At 56.0% G+C, this 17,202-nt stretch overlaps 1 protein-coding gene, 1 non-coding gene and 2 pseudogenes across 2 annotated transcripts; 1 reads left to right on the top strand and 3 right to left on the bottom strand.

Moving 5' to 3' along the window:
• Positions 1-285: 285 nt before the first annotated feature.
• Positions 286-6,338, bottom strand: LOC107971016 (rootletin-like; annotated as a pseudogene).
• Positions 6,339-10,797: 4,459 nt separating this feature from the next.
• On the top strand, positions 10,798-10,915 carry LOC112207261 (5S ribosomal RNA; annotated as a pseudogene).
• Positions 10,916-13,325: 2,410 nt separating this feature from the next.
• Positions 13,326-16,595, bottom strand: LOC736779 (uncharacterized). The gene is made up of 2 exons (XR_010154810.1): positions 16,354-16,595; positions 13,326-15,451 (listed from the first exon to the last, which is right to left on the bottom strand). It is a non-coding gene; the product is annotated as an uncharacterized LOC736779 (transcript).
• Positions 16,596-16,612: 17 nt separating this feature from the next.
• Positions 16,613-17,166, bottom strand: SMIM10L2A (small integral membrane protein 10 like 2A). The gene has a single exon (XM_063804653.1). The coding sequence runs from the start codon at positions 16,948-16,950 to the stop codon at positions 16,714-16,716; it is 237 nt and encodes a 78-aa protein (XP_063660723.1). The 5' UTR covers positions 16,951-17,166; the 3' UTR covers positions 16,613-16,713.
• Positions 17,167-17,202: the final 36 nt, after the last annotated feature.

The raw sequence follows: 17,202 nt of genomic DNA, 5'->3' as shown, positions 1-17,202 counted from the left end.
AGATCTCTGGAAGCCTGGGCCTCTGATCCTTGCCCTGTGCCCCGTCCCCTTCCTCTTTCCCACGAGCCCATGCTCCAAGGCTGACCAGAGACAAGGGCTCTCCCGAACCCTGGCTCAACCTCTCAAGGAAGACCTTCTATGATCTACAATGGCTCATCCTGGAAGAGGGGGCTGGACTGAGGTGGGGTCCGCAGGCGATGCCGGGAAGGCTCTCCAGGCCTGGAGCTGGAGTACCTCTCCTCAGCACTGCCAGTGGGGCTCCTCCTCATTCCACCTCAGCTCGAGGCCCCCAAGGGAGCATGCTCTGGGTGGGGTGTCCAAGAGGAGGGCCCTCCCCTGTCCCGGGCACAGGGCCATTCTCCAGATGCCAGCAGGGGCTTATTTCTCTGGGGGGGCCTGAGGGTGGGAGAAGGGTGCTGAGCTCCTTGAAGCTCCTGCTGCAACTTTTGGTCCCTTCAGTGTGGACACCTGCTCCTCCAGCTAGTGCACCCTCTGGCGGTGGGCCCGCTCCCATGCCTCCAGGGTACGTTCAGCCTGTGCCTGGGCACTGCACAGGCGCTCCACCTTCTACTGCAGCTCCAGCTGCTGCTGCTGCTGTGCATCCACCTCCAGCTGGGCTGGGCTGTGGCTCTGCTCCAGCGCCACCACCTGCGCCTCTAGCTGCTAGATCTGCCTCTGGGCCTCGGCCAGCTCCAGCTCAGCCCCCATGAGGGTCCAGGTCAGGCGGCCCTTCTCTGGGCTCAGCGGCACTGTGTCCTTATGACTGCGAAGCTTCTCTCGCTCCACCTTGTCCAGTGCCCTCCTGAGGGCCACGAGGTCCTTCTCCAGCTGCAGGGCTGAGCGCTCCACCTCCCGCCTCTCGGCTTCCAGCTGAGCCAGGGCGCGCTGCAGGCTGCCCAGGCGTTCCTGCAGCATCCTCTGCTCGTCCTGCAGCTTCAGGACCGTGTACAGGACTGCAGCCTCGCCCTCCTGCCACTGCTGCAGCACCTCCTGAAGCTGTTGTAGCTGGCCCTCGGCCTCGGCCCACTGCAGCTCCAGGTCAGCCACCTCGCCTGGCAACGTCTGCACCTGCTCGCCAAGGGAGCTGCTCTGCTTCCCTGCCTCAGACAATGTCTGCCTGGCAGCGTCCAGCCGTTCCAGGAGCACTTGGCAGTCATGTTCACAGGCGGTCAGAGACTTCTGCAGATGCAGGTTCTTGTCCTGGGTGCTGTTGAGGCTGGCGCTGCTCTAGGCCAGGGCTTCTGTCAGGCCCCGCACCTTGACGTGCAGGAGCCCCTCCCTTTCCTCCACCTTGGCCAGGGCCCCATTCAGCCACTCCACTGTCAGCTGCAGGATTCCTGCCTTCACCTCGCTGTCTGCCACCTGTCTCTGCAGGGAGTCCATCCGATTCTGGAGGGCCTGGGCTTGGGCCTCGTGGCCACTCAGGCCCAGGTGGCTGCGCTACGGCTCCCCCTCAAGCGAGGGCCGCTGCAGTTCCAGCTTGACGGTGAGGCCCTCGGAGGCGTCCAGCATCTCCTTCAGGCACCACTTGTCGCCCTCCAGCTTCCTCTCGTTGGCCTTCATCTTGCTGATCTTCTCCCGACTGGCCCGGAGCTCGCTCTCAGTGGCCTGCAGGCTTCTCTCCAGTGCGGCCACCTAGTCCAATGTGGCCCTGGCGCTCCCGCTCACTGCGCCGCACACTCTCCTCCTGCAGCGCCAGCTCCTCCTGGACCCCGCTCAGCCGCCCATCCACACTGCGCAGGGCTTTCTCACTCTCAGCCACTGTAGCCACTCTGGCCTTCTGCAGCTGCCTGGCCTTCGAGGTTGTGGTGTCCCTCTCAGCCTCCACCTTGGCCAGTTGGCGATTCAGGGCACTCTGGGTCCGAAGTTCGTCCTGTTCTCTCAGGGCGCTCCGCCGCTCCTGCAGAAATTCCCGGAGGGCCCCGCGCACTGCCTCTGGGTCCAGGTCTAGAGGAGCCGGGGAGGTGGTAAGTCCTGGAAATGGTGGCTGGGACCCAGGGCTGCATTCTAAGGTGCTGGGGCGGCCTAGCCTTTCCCCGCTTCCTCCAGCGGGCGCGTCCCGGGCAGGGGAGCCGGGCACTGGTGGCGGGGCTGGACTGGGCTGGGCGCGCGACCCAGGGCGAGGCCCCGGCACAGAACCGAGCGCAGGCCGCCCAGCTGGGCCTCCACCGCGCACCGCTGCACCTCCACGCGGGCCAGCTCGGCCTCCAGGTCTTGTGCCCGGCTCTCGGCCGCGCTCAGCCGCAGGCCCAGCTCCGCAGCCTCGGCCCGCGCCGCCTCCAGCTTGTTCTCCAGACCGCGGGCGTGGTCCAGCTGCTGCTTTTCGGTGCCGCGCACCTCCTCCAGGAAGCCCAGCAGGCCTCGCTCGCGGGTCCGGAACTCGCCTTCTTGTTCCTGCAGCTTCCGCTGGGCTACCTGGAGCTCCTGCCGCGTCGCCTCCAGGCTGTCCTCGCCCTTCAGCAGCCTCTGCCGGAGGCGCAGGATCTCCCGCCGGCTCTCCTTCTCTGCCTGCTAGCCCAGCACCAGGCGGCCCTGCAGCTCCGCCAACTCGCGGCCCACCCTGGTATTCTCACTGTCCAGCATCTGACGCCGGAGCTCCTGCAGCTCCCTCCAAGCCTCCAGCCGTGAGCCCTCCACCTCCTGCAGCCCAGTCCAAAGCTCCCCAGCCTCCTTGCCCTCTAGGAGTGCCAGCTTCTGCTCCTTGTCCTCATTGGTAAACTTCAGGCTGATGCGCTCGCTCTCTGCCTTCTTCACGGCGGCCTGCAGTGCCTCACGCTCCTTGGCACCCTCGCCCAGGCTGAGCCACAGCTTGCCCGCCTCCTGGCGCTGCACCTCGAGGCCCTCCTGGCTCTCACGCAGCTTGCTCTGGACCTCCAGCAGCTCCCGCCGAAGCCGGTCGCGGGCATCCTCCAGCACGTGCAGCTGGGTCCGAAGCTCTTCTGCCTCTCGAAGACAGGAGTCCTGCTGCTTGCCCAGGTCTCGGGCCTGCTCTTGCAGCCTCCTCACTTCCTGGGCGTGGGCCACATCAGCCTCCTCCAGCTGGGCCCATAGGTCCCTCAGCTTGGACATCAGAGCGTTTACGGTGCTCCGGTCCTGCTCCTGCCAGCTCTGGGCATCTAGTTTCTGTGGCTGCATCTCCAGGGAGATGGTGGCCAGGCTGTGCCGCGTACCCATCAACTTCTCTGACAACTCTGACAGAGTCTTTTCAGACCCCTTCAGAGACAAGGCTTGCTGCTTCTTGCTCTCGGCCAGGAGGAGGCCTCGTCGCGCTCTTGCTGCAAGGCAGCAATCTCCTCGCTCAGCTCTTCCTTCTCGATCTCCAGTCGGGCCAGCAGCTCCTCCTGCTCGCACTGCAGCTGACTCTGCAGCTGGGCCCGCTCGGCTTCCAGCTCCCGCCATGCTGCCTCCTTTTCGCGCTGGACTCACTGCCAGTCCTCCTCATGGGCTGCCCGCTGCTCCCGCAGAGAGGCCTGGGCCTCCTGCTCAGCCTGCACCAGCTTCTGGGCCATCACCTCCTTGTCTAGGCTGGCTTTCTCCTTTGTAGCTATTATTTGCTGCTGCAGGCCCGCCAGCTCCCCAGTCAGGGTCTCCTTGGCCAACAGCAGGGCCTGCCCATCGGCTTCCAGCTGATCCCAGCGGGCCTCGAGCTGAACCAGGTGCCCTTGCACCTCAAACAGGCTGCCCTCCAGGGCTTCCTTCTCCAAGCGCAGGCGTGTGGCCTCCTCTGACAGGGTCCTGCCTTCAGGCTCCGCGGCCGCCAGCTGCATGACCAGGCCAGTGCACCCCTTGGCTAGCGCCTCTGCCTGCCACTGTGCCTCCCGCCGAGCCTGCTCCAGCTCCTGCTCCCGCCCGCTCAGCTGCTGGGAGAGCTGGGCTAGCTGCTCCTGCAGCCGGCTGCGCTCATGGCGCAGCGTGGGGAGCTGCTGCTCCAGCGCCTCCTGGACCTCCTCTGCCACTCGCAGGGAGCCCTCCAGGCCCTGCCGCGCCGCCTCCTGCTCCAACCGCAGCTCCTCCAGCCGCTCCTGCTCTTCCCGCGCCACGGTGGCTTCCTGCTCCGCCTGCCGCAGCCGGCCCTGCAGGGCTGCCTTTTCTTCCTCCAGCTGGGCGACAAGGCGGTTCAGATCCAACTTGTCCTGAGCCAGGCTCTCGTTGAGGGCGCTCAGCTTGGACAGGGAGTCCTGCAGGGAGGCCTCCTCTGCCCTCAGCTTGGTCACGGAGAGCTCGAGTTTCACCTGGCCAGCCTCAGCCTTAGTCAGCGCCTCGGCCACCTCGGCCTTCTCGGCCTGCAGCATGTCCCGCTGCAGTGTGGTGCAGCTCAGCGCCTCCCTCACCTCCACCAGCTCCTTGGCCAGGCCTGAGCGCTTCCCTTCCAGCTGCTCTAGCTGTTTATGGCTGCGCTCAAGCTCCTGGCGCACCCGTGTACCATCCTGCACCGCCTCCTCCTGCTCTTCCTCCAATCGGTCCCGCTGGCGCCGCAGCCCCTCCTGGGCAGCCTGCAGCTTCTCACGCTCCTTCAGAAGGTCCTTGGCCCGTTGCTGGGCCACCTGCAGACTGTGGGCCAGTTTGCTCTTCTCCCTGCTCAGGAGCTCATTGGCGTTCCGCAGCCTCTGTACCTCGCGCTGGGCGTCCTCGTGGGCCTGCATGGCGCCATCGGTCTTGTCCCGCTGTTGCTGGAGCTGTTCCTCTAGGGCCCGCCGCTCAACCTCGCTGTCGCTAAGCTGCTTCCACAGGGTGCCCAGCAGGTCCTGGTTTGCCTCATAGTGCCCACGCATGTCCTGGACCTGCAGCTGTCGCTTGTGCAGGGCAGAGTGAATCAGGGCGAGCCTGGAGGAGTCTGAGCTAGCCAGGGACCGGCTTCGGTGGGGCGAACGGCTGCTGCCCAGTGAGGAGCACTGCGGTGGGTGGGGATGGGATCCGCTGGCCTGAGAGCCCCGCAGGCTGCCTTCGGACGCGTCCGCAGTGTGCTCGGAGCCGCTCAGCTGGACGCCGTCTCAGTGTCCAACAGGAGGGCCTGTGCGAGGTCCCTCGGGGTCTGCTGCAGCCCCTCTCCATCCTCTGTCTCCAGGGCCACCTGCTCCTGTAGCCGCAGGGATTCCAGGGCCTCAGGCTTGCCGAGGGGCTTCTTGACCTAATCCTACTACAGATTCTGCTTCTGAAGACGCTCCACTGCCAGGGCCAGCTCTGTCACTCTGGCACTGAGGTCGGCCTTGTCCAGGTCGCTTTGCATCTGCTGCTGGGCCATGTCCTTCTCATGGAGCACCTTGTCCTGCAGCTGCTCCTCCAGTTGGGCCTGCAGCAGGGCCTGCTTCTCCAGGGCCGCTTCGGCCCCGCTCTCTGCCAGCCGCAGGCCCGTGCGCAGTACCAGGCCCGCCTCCTGGACAGCGTATGATGTCCAGGCCAGCTCCCCTCCCAGCTGCAGCAGGTCCCTCTCGGTGGACATCTTCACCTCGCTGACCAGTCACCCGACCCCCACCTGCCTGCAGAGGAGTAACAGGCGACTGTGCTCGTTGCTGAAGTAGGCGTTGAAGGACTCCTCCTCGAGCGTCCATGCCGCCTCCCGCTGCTCCAGCTCCTTGCGGCTGAGTGTCCAGTCGCTGGTCACCTTTCGTATGTCCTCACTCAGAGTCTGGCTGGCCGAGCCTGCGTGGTCCAGCTGCTCTCGGAGCATGGCATTCACCTGGACCAGGCTGGCACTCCTCTGCTGCTCCTCCTCCAGCCGAATGAGGGCGCTCTCCAGGTCTCGGCTGTGCTCTGTGTCCCTCAGCCGCTGCTGCGCAAGCTCTCTGGATCTCTCCAGCAGCTGCTGCTCCAGCTCCGAGCACCTCTTCTTGTACTGGAGAATCTTGGCCTGCAGCTGCTGCACAAGCTGGGCCTGCCGCTGTTGGCCCTCCCGGTAGGCTCCTCCTGCAGCTGCCTCCACAACTCCACGCTCGGCTGTACCAGCCCCCGGGCTCCTGCATCTCCAGCTCCTCAGACTCCAGACGCACACCCTGCTCCAGCCCATTGTGCTTAATGGTGAGCTCATCACGCTTGGCGTGGCTCTGGGCCAGTAAGTCCTCCGCGCGCGACAGCTCCTGCTGCAGCAGCTGGTTCTTTTTCTGCAGCGACAGCAGCAGTGCCATCTCTGTGGCCCGCAGAGGGACTGGGCTCTCAGGCCGGGAAAGGTTGCGGGTGACAATCTCCCTGATGTGGGCAGGTAGGATGATGGTCTGAGGGTCCTGGGCCAGGTCCCGCGTGCCCAAGCCCTTCTCATGGCCCAGGACGCTTCTCTCCAGTGTCCGGATAACCGTCTCCAGTGTCAGCTGGTCCTCCTGTGGCCCCTACAGCCCCAAGCTCATGGCGGGGTGGCTGTGGGCATCCCTCCAGCCCCCTTCTGCAGGACCCCAAGACTAGCTCAGTCAGCACGCCCCACAGCCAGGCTGCTGTGCTGAGCACCAGGCAGATTAAGCTTAAATCCCGCGGCGCCCCCATGTGACCACAGCCGTGGGAGGAGCGAGATGGGGGTTGAGAGGGGAGAGGATGGGAAAGGACAGGAGAGGAGGGAAGCAGAGGCAGGGGGGATCCGAGGGAAGAAGAAGGAAGAGGAAGGATGAAGGAGAAGGGAGAGAAAGGGAGGGAAAAAGAGAGAAGAGGGAATAGGGGAGGAAAGGAGGGGGGAATCTTTATTTCTTCATACAGCTTTGAATTCCTATCTAGTACCCTTTCATTTCACTTTGCAGTACTCTCTTGAGCAGTTCTTGCAGGACAGGTGTAGTGGTAACATTAGCTTTTGTTTATCTGGGAATATCTTAATTTCTCCCTCATATTTGAGGAACAATTTTGCCAGATATAGCATTCTTAGTCAACATATTTTTAGCACTTTGAATATATCAGCTCACAGCCTTCTGGCATCTAAATTTTCTGAAGAGAAAATTGCTAACAGTTTCATTGAGGATCACTTGTATGTGATGAGTCATTTTTCTCTTGCTGCTTTCAAGATTTTTCTCTCTGTGTTTGTCTATTGTAAGTTTCATTATAAGGTGCTGTGGTTTTGGGGTATCTCTCAGTTCATCTTACTTGGCATTCATTGAGATTCTTGGAGGTTTATATTCATGTCTTTCATAAAATTTGTTAAGTTTTCAGTCATTATTTCTTCAAAGGTTTCCTTTGCCCCTTTCTCTCTCTCCTTTCCTTTTGGGACTTCTCCAATGCATATGTTGATGGGCTTGGTGTTGTCCAAAAGTCTCTTAGGCTCTGTTCATCTTTTCTTCAATCTTTTATCTACCTGTTCCTCAGACTTGATAATTTCCATTGTCCTATCTTCAAGGTTGCTGATTCTTTCTTTTGTCATGCTCAAGTCTGCCTTTAAACCCCTCTTCTGATTTTTTTTATTTCAGTTTTTGTACTTTTTGGCTCTACAGTTTATTTTTGATTTCTTTCTTTGGCTTTCTATCTCTTTCTTGATATTTCCATTTTGTTCATGCATCACTTTCTTGATTTTCTCCACATCTTCCTTTAGTTCTTGAGCATTTTTAAGAGAGTTGTTTTACAGTCTTTGTCTAATAGATCTGCTGTCATATCTACTAGATCAGGGACTGTTTCTGTCGATTTATTTTTTCCTTTGAATGTGCCATACTTTCCTGTTTCTTTGTATGCCTTGTGATTTTTTGTTGAAAATTAGACATTTGAATTTAATAATGTGAGAACTTTGGAAATCAGATTCTTCCCCTTCCTTGGTGTTTGCTGTTTTTTGTTATTGTTTCTATTTATTGTGGTTCTTTTTATTGCTGTAGGTTTTTTCTTTGCCAAAGATTAGCCTGGGGTGTAAACTTAAGATCTTCTCAGGTTTTTTCTGAGCCTGCAGCTTCCCCTGTGCATGTGCAATCACTTTCTAATTTCCTCCATATGTGCAGTTGTTTTTGAATGTCCTAGTCTTTAATCTCTGGCTTCCAAAAGGAGAAAAGGGAAAAATGAAGGAGGGAAAAGGAAAAGTGGTGCTAACCCTTTAAATCTTGGGAAGTTGCTTCAGCCAGAGGGGGAGGGACTTGCAACAATGGAGAGAGGTGCAACAATAATGGTCACCCACCTCTTTGTCTGCAAGTCTGTGATCAGGAGCAGCAATCAGCTATCTGAGTACAGATCTGCAATTTTGGGAGGGCAAGTTCCTTTTTGCCCACCCTTGCTCGTGTAAGCTGTGTGGAAACTGTTCCACAGTGCTAGGGACACAGTGCTGTGTCCCTAGCACTGTGCTTGCCACAGGGCTGGGGCTGCTGGATAGATAGTTGCTAGTGGACTAAGAACACACTTTACCTCCAAACTTTCCCATGGAAATTGCAAGTCTTCAATATACTCAAGAGTTCAAAAACAGCTATATCAGGGTCTGTCAGTGCAATTTTTGTCTCAGTGGGGAGACTGATTCCTACTCCACCACCTTCCCAGAATCTTCCTAACCTTAAATTTTAAACATGCACACTAAAAATTATATTTTTTCGAATTATTCAGCAGCTCAATTCTCTTCCTGACAAAACAAAAGCCTTACCCATGTTATCTTCCCTCAGCACTCTATCTCCACAATTCTCATGTTATTGTTTTGAATTTTAGTATAAGCTTGTTATGAGTGCACAGAAAACTTTTCTCCTTCCCTTCTCCATACATTTCCTTCTACCCATCCTTCTTTTCATAAGTGTGAGTACAGACTGAGAGTACAGACTCAGGAGAAAAACTATCTGGGCACAAATCTTTGCTCCACCAGGTGTGTGACCTTGGGCAAGTTTCTTTACCGCTCTGAGCCCAAGTTTCCTCATGTTTATAAACAGCGATAATGTAAGTTTCTGTTTTAGGGTCATGGTATTACATTATTTAGTATATGTAATGTGCTTAGAGCAGTACCTGACACAAAGTAAGTTCTCAATAAATATGTTATTTTTTTCTCCTTCCTTGTTTGCTTAACCATCAATGTATGTTGAGATTTTTAAACCCCTTTTAATTACTATTTACTTGCTGTTATTTCTTGACTTCCATTCCTTCCTTGTGGGTTTCTCGTTCTTATTGCTAACATAGATTTTTTCAGTAATTGTTTCAGAGAGAGTTGATGGATAGTGAAATGTCCAAGTTCTTCTATGTGTCTGAAGGTGCTCATTTCACATTTTTTCATAAGTTCTAGGCTTACAGATATCTTGTCATGCTTTGAAGACATTAATTGTGACACATATGGAAAATAGAGACTAAGTAACCATCCTAGTCCCCTAACGTACCTTCCTGGACTTCACAGTCAGAAAAGTCCAAATCTATATTTCTCAGATTACCCTGTAGTAGGAGGTTCTGAATATGAATGATATCCCACCAGTTAGGTACTCTTGGGTGAGATTGAAATGATGCATGGGAAGCAGCAGCCACCTTTCTGCTTCTTTGGGTCTTTCTGCTTGTGAATACAGTCATGCAGACTTTATGTTTTCCTGCTTCAGTGTTCCTTTGTGTAGTAACTAGCTTCACGGTGTCAAAAGGTGGTTGTGATATGACAGCAGATTTCTGATCTCTGAATCACAGCTACAGGGATGTGTTCTTGAAGTTAACAGCTTCAGTGTTGGGCTCCCAATTTCCTTCCATCTGAATTGAGTACAAGTGTTACCTACCTTAATGAGCCAGTTCTGTTGTGGTACCCTAGGAGTGTTTTTTAGAGGCCCAACCTACATTTCTTTCTGCCTCAAAATAATTTTGTAAGCATCTGGTCCATAGTTCAATTGAACTTCTGTTTAAAATAGCTACAGTGAGTTCTGTTTTCTGCAACTGAACCCTTACTGATGCATCGTCTTCTGGCACCCATTGTTGTGGATTATGTTTGTTTTTCTTTTTATGGATAATGTGTCATTCCTCTCTAGTGACTTTTAGGATATTTCCTTTGTCTTCAGTGTTGTTTAGTTTAACTGAAGGGGCCCAGTGGTATATTTTGTGTATGTACATATCCTACTCACCACTTGAGTTTTTGTTTTTGTTTTTGTTTTTTCCATATTGGTACAAATCCCGACCCTGCACTGAGCACAGTGCAGAATTAGGGATTGAGAGTCTAGATGTTTCACTTCGTTTCAAACCATGGTTTAAGCAGGGGACTCACTTTCAGGAGAGACCCAAGGTGGATAGGTCAAGATATTCTGGTTTTCATTCATGATGAAAACATTTTCCTACCTCCTAGATCCACACAGAACACTTAGTTCTAGCTCCCTCAGTACCTGCCTACAGTTTAGCTCTCTTTCCTGGCTTCTCAGACCTGTTTCCCTTGCTAGCCTCCAAGGGCTGTGAAGCTTCAGGTCCCATTTACTGCTCTGCATTCCTTCTGCTTCTGGGTCTTAGAGGTTTCCTGTTATACTTTTGAGAATGGCTACTATTTTAAAAATATTTTTTAAATATGTTGTCCATTGTTACAGTGTGTTTGGAAAAGAAGGTGGGGAAGCAATGGATTAGGGTGGTGTTCTTTCAGGTTAGTTCAAACTGACATCCTCACCTGAAGTTGCTGCCCATCACTGAATGATAAAAGGTATATCTCATTTCCTTTTTAAAAAAAATTACTCCCTATAGTTAAAAACAGAAGTACAACTAAGCAATAGGCCTATGAAAATATTTAATCCTGATTATGTATTCAAAGGCATACAAAATAACATATCAAAATAAACTATTTTAACCTATCAAATTGTGAGATTGACAAACCCGTTGTGAGACTCAGGGATAGGTAAAGTGGAGTAGAAGGAAAGGATCAAGTTCTCTCTCCTAGGAAACAGAGTTAGCTCTAGCCTTAAAGTAGAGATGATCAAGAAGGAAACATGCATTTATAGCCATATCACCATGAATGTGCCCAATCTCATCTGATCTTGGAAGCTAAGCAGGGTTGGGCCTGGTTAGTACTTGGAGGGGAGACTGCCAGGAATACCAGGTGCTGTAGGCTTTTTTTTTTTTAAGGAAACATTTTAGAGAAGTGATGGGTTAAATATTATATTGATCTTGAAGGAAGGGAAATGCACCCCGCTTGAGGCAATGAAAGGTAGTAATAAATTTTTTAATCTATTGAATCAGAATTGCCACCATTGTCTCAAAAAACTCTCATCCTGACTCCAGTGAGTAGTGTGACTTGGTATCCCAACTCTGGAGAGTATCAAAAGCCCTAAGCCATGCATACCCTTTGGTGCACTTTCTAGGAATATATATCAAGGAATTGATGACTGTGCCACAGCATTTATCCACAACGGCATCTGTCACTGTATCATTTATAAAAACAAGGAAAAACAACAACAAAAAGCAAACCAACCCCCACCAAAATACATGACAACAAAGAAAAACAACCAAAGGGCACTGGGGGATACATGATGAAACCTTCATACAAAAGAGATACTAGGTAGCTTTGGATGTAGGAAAATACATAATAACATGGTAAGACAAACATGAAATAGCGGAATCAGATTTCAAAGTAGTATGTTTGTAGTTTTACATACATAAAAGGTGCACACAAAGTGAAAATTCATCCAAAACCCAGCAATTTCCCTTGGGAGTGGGGTGGGTAGGAGTAGGATGTGATTTTGCATGCTCTTTGTATTTCCCATTTCTCAATGTATTTGCTCTAGTGCCCCTGAAACTTCCCACTTAGCTGCTTTCTTGCCCTCTCCTGACTCAGTCTCTTAGGTCCCAATCAATCTCTGGAGGTGGAATGGAAGGAAGACAGGTGGACCCATCTCAGGGTGGCCACAGCTGCTCCCACTGGGGAGTTCCATTTGGAGAAGGCTCTCAGGTCTACCCCTCATCCAAGCCCTGGATTTCTTCTGGACCTCACCCAGAAAGGACAGGGTCATCTTCCATCTTTGCTATTCCATTCCACCATTCTTCCAGCCCAATTCCCTGCCTCTCCAAGGGGCACTGGTAGCTCAGGAAAAGAGCTTCTTCTTGGGGTTCTGTTTCAGACTTGGTTCCTGTCTTTGGTTTCTCTGTAAAACAGGGATAATGGTTAGGTGGTTGTGTGATAATGATGAGATTAGGAATGCAAAGCACCTAGTACGGTGCCTGGCACATGGCAGGCTCTCATCAGAGGTCGGTTCCCTTCACTTGGTTCCTTTTCCCCACAGTAACAAGGCTGCTCCAGGTGAGACCTGATGACAAACAATGAACAGACATCATCGAATTCACTGCTTACAAGCATCCCAACGGAACCTTACTAAAAACTCCAGGTTGTGCACAGCTTGCCTGGCACCACACAGTCGTAAGTGGAAGAGCTGGGCTCAGGGCTCAGGGCTTTGGTCTCCTGGAGTCCCATCGGAGCAGAACCGGCCTTCCTGCCTTTTCCTCTGTAGCAGGGATGGGAGGGGTGATCCTCCCTCTTCAAGAGGCCTTGGAGCCAGGCTCTGGGAGGATCATTTCCCATCTTGCTTTGCCAAGTCATGTGATCCCTGGAGTGGGGATAAAGAGGACCATCTAGACAAAGGGGAGGGAAGATCAAGGACTGGGGTCCATTTCTCCTGTGGTGGCAGATGCCATAGGGCATTAGCACCAGTGCGTTTGGACGGGTCCTCCTTGTCAGGATGCTCTGACCCCTGGGTAGCCCTTGGCAACAGGAGTGCCCCCAGGGCCCCTAAACCCAGTCTTCACTCCTGAGTCTGAGCATAGCCCTGTGTCCTCAGGATGCCTCCCCACCCCCACCCAGGGGCCCTATGGGGCTTCCTCTAACACTACCCTCTGCCCTCCCTCCCCCACCTTTTGCCTGCTTGCCAACCCTTACAGCAGCCACTAGGGAGGTCTCTGGTGGCAGCCACTAGGGAGGGGGGCTCTGATGGGACAGAATTTGCTTCCAAGGTTGGGAAAGGGAAGCAGGCTTCCAGGGCCAGGTCCTTTATCTTCTCCAAGATTCTGCAGTAACCTTGCTGGTAGGGAGGCAGTGGGAGGTGGCCTCAGGCAGGGAGAGGAGTCTCAGTGCTACACAAAATGACCTGTGTCGAGTCTGTTTCAGTTCACTTCACCCTAGTCCACCCTCAGGATTCTACTGACTTAAGACACTTTTGATCGCCAGACTCTAAAAAGGAAAGGGACTTATGTTTTGGGTCGTTGAACAAAGGCTGTCAACAGAACAAGCAGCTACCTCTCGGGGCCAGGCTAGGATGCTGCCTGCTTCTCATGGGGCAGTGGTCCAGGTCAAGTCGGTTCTCAGCACAGCCTCTGAACAGGAAACACGGTCCCTGCCACAGCCTCCCCCAGCCCTAGCCCTCAGAGGCTTCTCCCTGCCAACTCCTGGCCATGGGAGCTCGTGACCTCACCATGGGGCCTCTCCACCCGGGGCCACTGCATCACCCCCACCAGACACGGGAGGCCTCCAGTTGGGATTTTAGTGTATTAAACCAAGGAGTTTTTTTTAAACTTAGAGAAAACAAGAAGACGTGACAACACCAGAAACAAGAACATCTCTCTGGCCAGCCTGTGCTGACCAGTACACAGTGAATCACACACAGAAAAGTATGTCATTCCGGTCAGTGTCTAGAAGCTCCACCGCCTAGAAAACAGACTGCAAATAAATAAAGCGCATGGAGACCCCGTCACGCAGCAAGGGCCCCATCCGGGAGAGAAGAGGTGGGGAGGGGAGGTGGAGAAGCGGCAGGCGGGGCTACCACTTCAGGCAGCAGGGGTGAAAAAGCAGGGACAGGAGCAGATGCTGAGGGCTTGGCCCTGACCCTCCCCAGCCAGCCCCTCTAGGCCAATACGGCCACACCAGAAGCCACTGGGGGTGGGCGGACATGGACTTCCGTGACCCTCTTATGGGGTGGGGCTCCCTGCAGTGGGGGGTCTTTGAGGGCAGAGACCCCTGCGGCTGACGCAACTTTATCCCAGTAGGGAAACAGCTTCCAGGGTCCCAGGCCAAGCCCCTTGCATGGGGAGGGCTCAGTCACCCCCCACACTCCCACGCATGCACTCAGCAAAGAGCTTTCCTCCAGCCTTCCTGGCTGGCCCAGGAAGAGGCTGGAGCTGGGGATCCAGTCACCCAGAGGGTGACACCAGGGTTTGAAAGGGCCACATCTGTGCATCAGACACAAGGAGGCTCCTCACTTCTCTGCTCCAGCCCTTTGTCACTCTTGTCCCATAGAGGATGCCCCCAAAGATCTGTTGGGGGGACCAGCAGGCTGACAGGCCCCCAGAGGTGGTCCAGGGTGGACAGGGTTGGGGTGGATGAGAGGGGCCAGCAGGGTCAGGGGTTCCCAAGAAACTTGGGACAAGGAGGCATGTCATCAGGCCCTGGATGTGGGAGACTGCAAGGGTCATGAGGCAGCCACTGTCCAGCCTCTTCTGGCGTGAGGCAGGCGGACAGCTTCATTCAGGACCTGAGTCCAGTGGGCAGCTGAGGAGGGTACATAGTAGGTGGCTGGGCCACTCTGTCCCTGGAGCTGGCCAGACTGCTGCAGTTTTCAGTCCCAGGAACTGAGAACGTGGCGCCCGGGGTACCAGTGCAAGAGATGCGGAAATGGGGATAGATGGTAAGGGCGAGGGTCTCTTCCTGGCTCCCCTCTGGGCTGCTCCTGACCATTGTACACCAGTTAGCAGCACACCCGGGGGGCCCCCAGGAGCAATCCAAGCGTTGAGGATGAGATTTTCCTGTGTGATCCTGGGGATGGGGGGTCGAGCTTGAGGAGAGAGAATTGGGGTCATGCCATGGGTCTCAGCCCCAGCCCACCCCAGGTTTATCCCTTCACCCTCCTGGTTATGTCGTGTCTCCAGGAGCCACAACACCAAGATCACCCCCACTTGCCCACCAAACTGGGAGGCTTGTGCCACTTCACTGCTGAGGAGCCCTTGGTGAAGCTCCAGGTGGGGTGAGAGGCTAGGATGTGGGGGACAGCTTGGCTCCCCAGGGGTCCTGGGGCTCATCTCTCCTGTCTCCCATCTCAGCTGTCCGTCCTCCTGATCTTCCCTGTGACTTTCCGTACTGCTCCAAGGAAAGCGACATTCCTAGATTCCCTACCCCTGGGCCCCTCTCTCCCTTGGTGCCCCAGGAGCCCTATGCTCCCCTCTCCACTTCCCCCTCCCTCCTCCCACCATGCCAGGTCTTGAAGAAGACTGGGGAGGGGTGTGGAGGCCTGCAGGCCCAGGGGCACACGCAGTTCCTCCTCCTCCTATCTGCATTTCAAGGGCAAATCCACCCCTCCCTGAAGCCTCAGTTTCCTCTGTCATTAGGAGGGGGAAATACACCTCTCTCACAGTGCTGCTAGCAGATTTCAGTTCCCAGGGAACTCAGACCTTCCTTCCCAAGCCAGGACTCAATCACTGGGCACCCCCACCCCTGTGAGCCTTTGTCCATGCTGTGCCTCTACTAGGAAGGCCCTTCTCCTCTTGTTCAGGCCCTTCACGCTGCCTCTGCCCAGGCAAGTTCCAGGGCCAGAGGTGCCCCTGGGCAGGGATGTGACTCTTGGCAAGGCCAGAGAAGGGGCGGGTCACCGCCTACAAATGCCAATGCCTGAAAGAGAAAGAAAGAGATGGGGACCTCAGTTGCCTGGCCACCAGACACGTCCTTGCTTCCCCCAGGAATGGCCTCCTTTGCAAGCCCCTCCTCCATCTGCTCTGCCCACCCCAGGCTGAGAGCTGCTGTGTGCTCAGGGAGGTCTCCTTTTCCCAGATCACTTCAGTACACAGTAGGCTTCTAGAGGCCGTCTGGGGCTGGAGGATGGGACTCTGGCCCTGGGAGGGCCTTGCTAGCTAGGGGCCTTAGGGAGCATGGGCTGACATGGCAGAAGAGCAAGACTGGGGGAGGGGACGGTAGGAATGCGTCTCTCCCACTCTTCCCTGTCTCCAAATGCAGAGCTTGGGGGGTGCCCTCATGTAGGGGCAGGGGAACATAAGGGACAGCAGGAGCAGGCAGAGACCAGTCCTCTGGCCCCAAAGACAGGGCAGGAGGCAGTTTTGCCAAGGGCTGTGCAGGAGCTGCAGAGAGCCCCAGGGCTGAGGGCTGAGAACAGATATGGGGCGCAACCTAGAAGAGAACCGTCCTCCCTATGCCCACCGACTGGTGGGGAAGAGAAGGGTGGGGGCATCGTTGCTCCTCTAGGGCCTTCCGGGGCCGCCCCCAGCCCATTACCCTCCATTCCTCAGGGTTCAGAGGACACCCTGGGGGCCTCTGCGGAAAGGGAGGCAGGCACTGGGGCGTGGGCGGGAGGGGGCCGCCCCTCACCCCATCCTGCAATCATGACTGGGGAGGAGGGGAGAGCCTGCGGCTGCCTTTCCTTTCCCCACCTGGGCTCCACAGCTCTTCGGGCTGGTTTGCCCCGGTGCCTTCCATATTTCCCCCTGACCGCCAACACGCCCTGACATCTGAAGGGCAGAGCCACCGCCCCTCTCCCATTCCAACCTGTCGCCTCCTACCTTTCTGCTCCGGGCCTGGAAAGTCAAGTCGCCGCAGCAGAATTCCCTCCTTCTGGTTTCCCCCTCTTTGGCCAATATGAGGCAACAGGTCGGCCGAGCCCAGGTAGTTTCTGGAGCCCGATGGCAGGGGCCCATTCAGTGCGTTTCTGCACGATCCAGGGCCCCCGGGCTGAGACCGCAGCCGGGGCCAGGGCTGGGCCGTCGTGCCCTGGCGGCGTAGGTCTAGAGTCCAGGGGTCTGAGCCGCCCCGCCTCCGCCCCCCGCCGCGGCCCAGCTTTCCTTCATGCCGGCGACCCGGCCGGGGGCGGGCGGGGACACGGGCGCCCCTTCAGCCGGGCCTTCGCCGCCGCCGCCGCCGGCTCACTCGATCCGCACCTGCAGGCGGACGTTAAGCATCACCGAGGCCACGATGTAGAAGTAGGGGAAGTTCATGCGCAGCCGCCAGGCCAGGTCGAAGAAGGTGAGCAGCGTGCGCGTGAGCCCCTTGCAGAAGGCGCCGTACGAGCCTCGGGCCGCAGCTGAGCGCGACAGCCGCACCGCCAGGCCAGACAGGGCCGCCGCAGCCGCCGCTGCAGACAGAGCCGCCGACGCCGCCATGGGCCCGGGCCCCGCGCAGGCCCCGCCGACCGACTGACCCGCTCGAGCGCGAGCCTCAGGGCGGTGGGACCCGAGCACTAGTGCACCCAGCGGGTCGCCCAGAGCCGCGGCCGCCCCGCCCCCGTGTTCCCAAGGCCGAGCGGGGCTCAGGCGGCCGCTGCCTCGGCCCCTCCTCCACGATCCCGCACAGCTCCGCCCCCTCCACACCTCCTCACTGCGGGGGGCCACCCCCCGAACCCCCCCCCCCGAACC

The sequence above is a fragment of the Pan troglodytes genome, chromosome X (assembly GCF_028858775.2).
Source record: "Pan troglodytes isolate AG18354 chromosome X, NHGRI_mPanTro3-v2.0_pri, whole genome shotgun sequence".
In the NCBI taxonomy this organism is placed as follows: Eukaryota; Metazoa; Chordata; class Mammalia; order Primates; family Hominidae; genus Pan; species Pan troglodytes.
This window is presented reverse-complemented; position numbering and strand designations above follow the sequence as displayed.